At 50.1% G+C, this 6,310-nt stretch overlaps 1 protein-coding gene across 1 annotated transcript in view; it reads right to left on the minus strand.

Annotated features, from left to right (window-relative positions):
* Window positions 1-3,791, minus strand: part of Fcrlb (Fc receptor like B) — a 5,241-nt gene extending 1,450 nt beyond the window's left edge. Inside the window, exons 1-5 of the mRNA XM_033765966.1 lie at window positions 3,622-3,791; window positions 2,950-3,020; window positions 2,652-2,672; window positions 2,054-2,308; window positions 313-819 (exon numbers count right to left, since the gene is read on the minus strand). Coding sequence (XP_033621857.1) covers window positions 313-819; window positions 2,054-2,308; window positions 2,652-2,672; window positions 2,950-2,980 — 814 coding nt within the window. The 5' untranslated portion in view covers window positions 2,981-3,020; window positions 3,622-3,791. The remainder of the gene's footprint in view (window positions 1-312; window positions 820-2,053; window positions 2,309-2,651; window positions 2,673-2,949; window positions 3,021-3,621) is intronic.
* Between the last annotated feature and the right edge of the window lie 2,519 nt (window positions 3,792-6,310).

The following is a 6,310-nucleotide window of genomic DNA, read 5'->3' on the forward strand; positions in this document are numbered from 1 at the left end:
TGCGGAGAGATCCGGGGGCTGAGGACGCCCATTGGGTCCTCACAAGGGCTGGGATAGGCGGTCCCGCGCGACTCCCTTTCCCACGAGGACCCAAGGCAGGGTGGAAGCGGCTGCGTGCACGTGGCAGGAGGGAAGCACCCCTTCCGAAATGTGGGGCCGGGGACCGCGTCCACGGATCCGGACAGTGTGAAGGGAGGCGAGATCAGGCCAGGAGCCACACCTCACGTCCCAACTGACCCCTAGTGGGACCCTCCAGCCTAGAAGGGGGACGCTCGAGAACAGGTCCCCCGTGCCCCTCTCAAACGCCCCTACCACTGCAGCTGCCTTCCTGAAGGGCTGTGGCCGGAGCTGCCTTTATCTGAGGTCCCCCGACAGAACAAGAAGCCCCTGCGTGTCGTGGGAGAACATACACCAGTCTAAAAGCATGCTGCGGGCAAAGCGCTCCTTCCACAGCGAAATCCGCCAAATAGCAGCTACTTGAATCCCTGCCCCTCCTTTCCCAGCCTGGTTCCCGTCCCGCTCTGCTCCGGGCCACCTGGCACGGTCGCGCACCTTGCACGGTCACGGCCACCTTGGCGGAGAACATGGGCGCGCTCTCCACCGGGATGCGCATGGTGCCCGAGCACTGGTAGCGCCCGCTATCGCTGGCGCGCGCCTGCAGCACCGTGTAGTTGGTGCTCGAGTGGAAATAGCGCACCGCCTGGCCGTCGCGGTAGTAGTGCAGTTTGTAGACCACCTTGTCGTACCAGCCGCGGCAGCGCATGATCAGCGGCTCGCCCTCGAACACCGCCGTGTAGGGCACCTGCAGGATCAGCCAGTCTGCAACCGACAGGCGGGAAGACTCACCGCGCGGAACTTTCAGCCACAGCTCTCGCATTCTGACGCCTTGCTTCCCCCATAGCCGCTAGCCCTCCCTGCTGTCCTCAGGGCTCCCTCCCTCTCTCCAGAGCCCGTCAGATAAGTCTCATACTGCAGAAAGCTCTGAGTGGCAGGAAAGAGAAAGGCGTCCTAGGGAGGTAGAGATGCCCCAGACTCGATTCCTGTCTCAGAGCACTGCCCACCAGAATCCAGTTTAAACTCCTCTGAGTGGCTTCAGGACCTTCCTGAGCTTGTCCTCACCTCCCCGGTACTCTCTCCGTATTTTCCCCTAACTTATTTCATCTCTATCCTCCCACCTTTCATTTAACACGGGTTAGATTCCAGCTATAGGAACTGCTGGGAGAATTGGGTCTTCTCTGATCCCAGGGCCTTTGTACCTGCTGTTTCCTCAGCGGAAAAGACCCTCCTTCATTTTAAATTGAAGCCTACTTAGCCCGAATGTCTAGGTAGATATTTCATCTACTTAATAAAACTTCCTAAACGCTTCCCAGGGTAGCCTTAGATGTCCCCAGCAGCACCATGTATTTACCCAGTCATCATCGTGATCATGGCATGATCATAGCCCCCAACACATACAAATACCATTTTGGATGCTATACATTGAGAGGGAATTCCGCAAAGAAATGCCACAAGACATGCATTATACTCAGACCCTAAGCAGTAACCATAATCTGTTATAGTCAGTGTCACTGTTGCTCTCACTAACAATTCCCCAACAGGAAACCCCAGAGTATTCACATGAAGTCTAAGTGCTAATACGAACACTGAGCGACGTCTCTTATATTCTAAATGCAAATCGTGGCCTATGAAGCTAGAATTAATGCATTCCCTGTGAAAGTGTCTTAATTAACAAGTGATTATTTTTCTTATCCTGTTTTGAAACCCTTCAGGTATCTTTAGTCAGTTTCAGTTGATCCCTCTGTGTGTATATATGTCTGTAATAAATTCTTAATCAAATGCTCTCTTTTTGAGATAAGGTCTTGCTGTGTAGTACAGGCTAGCCTTCAACTTGCTATGTAGCCCAGGCTGGACTTGAACTCGCAATCCTCCTCCATGGCTTTCCAAGTGCAGGGACAACAGGTATGTGCCACATTGTCCCGACATTACTGTTATGGATACACAGAAAAGCATAGCATTACGCTCATGCCCCCTTCCCCTTGCTCAGACCACTCACCATTAGACACGGAGAGGTGGATGGGGTCGCTGACAGGTGCCCCCCGTGTCTGGCATCGGTACACCCCTGGTGTCTGCACCTCGATGCTCTTCTTGTGGGAGGGCAGGAGTAGGTGGCCCAGATACCAGAGAGTGTTAATGGGCCGCAGCTCCAGGAGCAGAGGGTAATGTCCATCACACCGTAAGGTTACCCGCTCGCCCTTGAAGATCGTGGTCCAAGGTGGGTGTAGAGACAAGACAGGCTTCTCCAGTGTAGCTGAGGTGTGTGAGAGGAGATTTGGGAAGGAGAACCAAGGCGAGGTGCCCAAGCACACGGCCTGAGGTCCTGAAGTTTAAGAAAGCCCCATTTTCCAGGCCACAGCCCATGTACTGACCCATCCCTGTGGGAGAGGAGACCATATTCATGGAGCTACAAGCTATCAGTCCACTGGTCAGCACCCATTTCTGAGTGCCAACAAACTTAGTCTCAGGGATTGAGGAAGATGTACTATCCCAGAACAGCCAAAGTAGTGGGGAATCTACCTAAGCGGTTCACTTAGAGTGGGGTGGAGTAAAAATTGTGGAAAAAAATTGGGATGACCGAGATATGCAAAACTCACCAGCTTGACCAGTGCTTGGAACTGTAAAACAAGAAAGAAGGAAGGATGGGAATGTTGGAGATAAGTCTCTGATGACCCTGGGAAAGACTGAATGGTCTTAAAGTCTGTTTTCCTTCTTTTGCCCCTGGTTACCCCAGCTCTGATAAAGCTGCCTCCTCTTCACCCTCCAAAAACAGATATGGCGTCACTTGGAAACTGAGGATGGCATAGACACTCACCTACTCTAAACCCTGCCCTGACCAACCTGTCCTCCTGCACCCAAAGTCCTGCTGCTGTTGCTACCTCATAGAGGACTCACCCAGGAGCAGGAGGGCCGTCAGCACCCACATGACCGACCTGGCTGTAGCAGCTGTGGAAGATGGAGATGTGCTGGTAGGGGATGGGGGCAGAGGGAAAGAAGGTGGCCAGTGGGTGAGTACTAGGAGACGCATCTCCCACCCATTCCTAGCTCCTGAAGGTGGTGGACTGCAGAGAGCAGGAGACAGGTGGAATGTGTGTCAACCTCACGGAATCCCAGGGCAGCTCGAGGCAGCCCTGGCTCCTGTAGGGCCTGCTGGGCTTGTGCCTCCTGCAGCACAAGAGAGCCAGGTGGATCTCCAGGCTCCCACAGGTGACCCTGCCATCTTCAGCCTCTCATTGACAGCCACTTCCATTCTGTCCCCACAAAGCCAGCCCTGGAAGCCTCAGTTGGGGGGGACATATCCTCACTAGGCGAGGCAGACAGGGGGGTTTCTTTTGCTCATTTCCTAACCAGCCCGCTTATGAGGCCTAGAAGAGGTCTGTGTTGAGTCCCCTGCACCAGAGCTGACATCCTCCCACTAAAGAGTAGACAGAACGGCATGACTCACCAACAGCTCTTCTGTGTCCCCACCCTCCTGGGCCCCAGAGATAAGGGTAATGTGTTTCCCCTTCTTCCTCCCTTCCTGAAATCTCAAACCCTCAGAAGTTGGAAAATGTCTTTCCCACTTACCCCAGCGATCTCACTTGGTGGCACTTCCTCTCCCTTGTTCTTTTCTTCTTTCCCTCCGCAAAGCCCTACAACCCCTCCCAAGCATGCCCTGCTCCTGGGACTCCTGACCTGTGGCAGAGAAGTCACTGAATCAGCCCTGCAGAAGCTCCTCAGATCTGACTCTTGGCCCTACTTCTTGTGCTCTCTGGGTCATGTGACCAGGCCTGAGCAATGAGGAGCCCAAATTTTTACATAAATACTTAATGAAGTTTCCAACCTGATAGTATGTCTCCTTGGACTCTCTCCTGTCCTCTCCTGTGGCTGGTTGAGAACCAGGGCGTCTCCTTCAGTTGGAACTCTGGCAGGAGGTCAATTATCAGATATTGTCAAGTCTCCAGACTGCATCCTCCTCTTTTGCTGGTGGCCAGGGTTCCACTCTGAATTCCCTCCTAGTTTAGCTTAACATGCTAGTCTCTGTTAAAAATGCAGATGACTCTGCGGGAAAGGTCACTGGTTGTTTAAATTACGCTGGCCACTTCTGAAGCTGCTTTGGGAGGAGGTTAAGATGAGAGAGATGGCCGTGTAAATCTGGAAAGTAGGGAAGCATTGAATAAAGTGCCCAGGAGTGGGGGAGGCAAAGAACTGGACACTGGGAGCGGAGACGATCAGCTTTCTGCTTGAGGAATGGCCAGCCTGGACAACGCCTCTGTGTTTCTCCACACTCTCCTGATTATTCATGCCAGGCCAATGGGGGGCTCCCCACATCATCCACAGCCTGTCCCAGGCATGACTTCCGCACAAGGATGCTCTAACAATGCCCCATGGCTGGCGGCTGGCCTCTTGGTCTATACAGGTGAATTCTAGTTTGGCTTCTCATCACCCAGGGCAGAGATTTCAGCCCCTTTACTGGGTTCCAGAAGAAATGCAAAAAATTCATGTGCAATATAGTCTTCCCTGAAAAATCTCAGGAATCCACTGTAGAATTCATTTTCTTACAGAGCTCAGAATTTCACTTGAGAAATATCTTGCCCAACATTTCTTTATTCTAGGCTCTCCTCAGGATTTTCCCCAAACTGCATCTTTCCCCACCCAGGACTTTCCTCTAACAGAATGCTTGAAAGGGTTTTTTTTTTTGAGGGGGTGGGTATTGAACAAACTCTTGCTGTGTTTTTGAATTCACTATGTAGCCTAGGCTGGCCTCGAATTCACCCCAGTCTTCCTGCCTGAGCCTCCCAAATGCTGGGACTACAGGTGTGGGCCACCATGCCCAACACTCCTATCAGAATGTTAGTTCTTTGCTGCTTTACTACATTGAGAAAGTCAGCAATTACTGGTACTTGAGCAATTCTTGGAAGCCGGTCACAGCGTAACTTCCAGAAAAGATATGCCATCATTTATTTGATAAGAATTCTGGTAAATAAAAGACATCCCGTGATGACAGTGATAATGGAATAATGATGCTCTTGCTGCTAATGATACCAGCTCACTTTTATTGTCATGCATTTCATGCCCTGGTGTGTGGCAGGCACCATACTGAATGCTTCACAGGTATAACTTCATTTACTCCTCACACAGGCCCTTTGAGGATGGATTATTATCATCTCTGCTTTACATCTGAAGAAACCGAGGTACCAGAATTTAGGGATGACTGAATCTCTAAAATCTGTTTTCTTGTCTCTCTTGTCAGTGATGCAAGGTGATGCTCAGGGGATGCTGTCTCCCCTGGTCTTTTCAAGGCCTTTCTCTTGTTTTCTTCTACCACATTTCCATTCTTTCCCCCTCCCCATAAGCATCCACTGTACATTGTTTATTGTATGTTCTGTATATATGCATTTGTTCCTCCTGGAGAAAATCGTAGTATTATTAATTTACATAAATGATAGAGTGATGTAGATGCTATTTTCTCTTCTACTTTTTTATTGGTAGTGATATTGCGTATTGAACTGAGCTACATCCGCAGCCTTTTTAACTTTAAAAAAATTTTTTTTAGTACCAGAGATCAAACTCAGACCTTGCACTTGCTAGGCAGGTGACAGCACCACTGAACTAAATCCCCAGCAGCTTTTTTAAAATTTTGAGGCAGATTCTTTCCAAGTCACTCTGGCAGGGTGGGCTTAAACTTGCCATCTTCCAGTCTCACCCTACCAGAGTTCTGGGATTACAGACCTGCAACACCACACTTGGCTTCTTTGTCCTTTTTAAAATTAATCCCTTGTGTGGAATATTCATTCACATTGCTATACATGCATCTTGTGGATTGCCTCTGTATTACTCAGTGTGCTTCCTCTATACTTCTGTTTGATCATTCCCCTAACTCGATAGTTGCTGCCTTACCCTCTGCTACCACAGACAGTGCCATCGTGAACTAACTCCTTGGTGTGTATGGTAAAGGCTGCATGAGCTACAGTACAGAATGCTAACAGTTTAGGAGAAGGCCGAACACAAAGGAGGCTAATGAGACTGTTCGCATGGTCCTTAATGCTCTTTCTGTCCTGAGCAAAGAATTGGTCAGGACAAGTGGGAACTGTAGCAAAGTTTTATTAAAACTAGGGAAAGAAACAGGCTTTGCAGAAAGAGTTTGGGCCCAACAAAAGTTGGAAAAGATGTATGCGCTACAGTGTGAGGATGGCCCATTGTGCAAGAGAGAGCAAGTAAAAACTCCATGTGGACTGTCCTTTTCATATCACCCACTCCTTGGGCTAACGTCAGG

Source organism: Fukomys damarensis, unplaced genomic scaffold (genome assembly GCF_012274545.1).
Source record: "Fukomys damarensis isolate Sample0158 unplaced genomic scaffold, DMR_v1.0_HiC HiC_scaffold_19, whole genome shotgun sequence".
Lineage (NCBI taxonomy): Eukaryota > Metazoa > Chordata > Mammalia > Rodentia > Bathyergidae > Fukomys > Fukomys damarensis.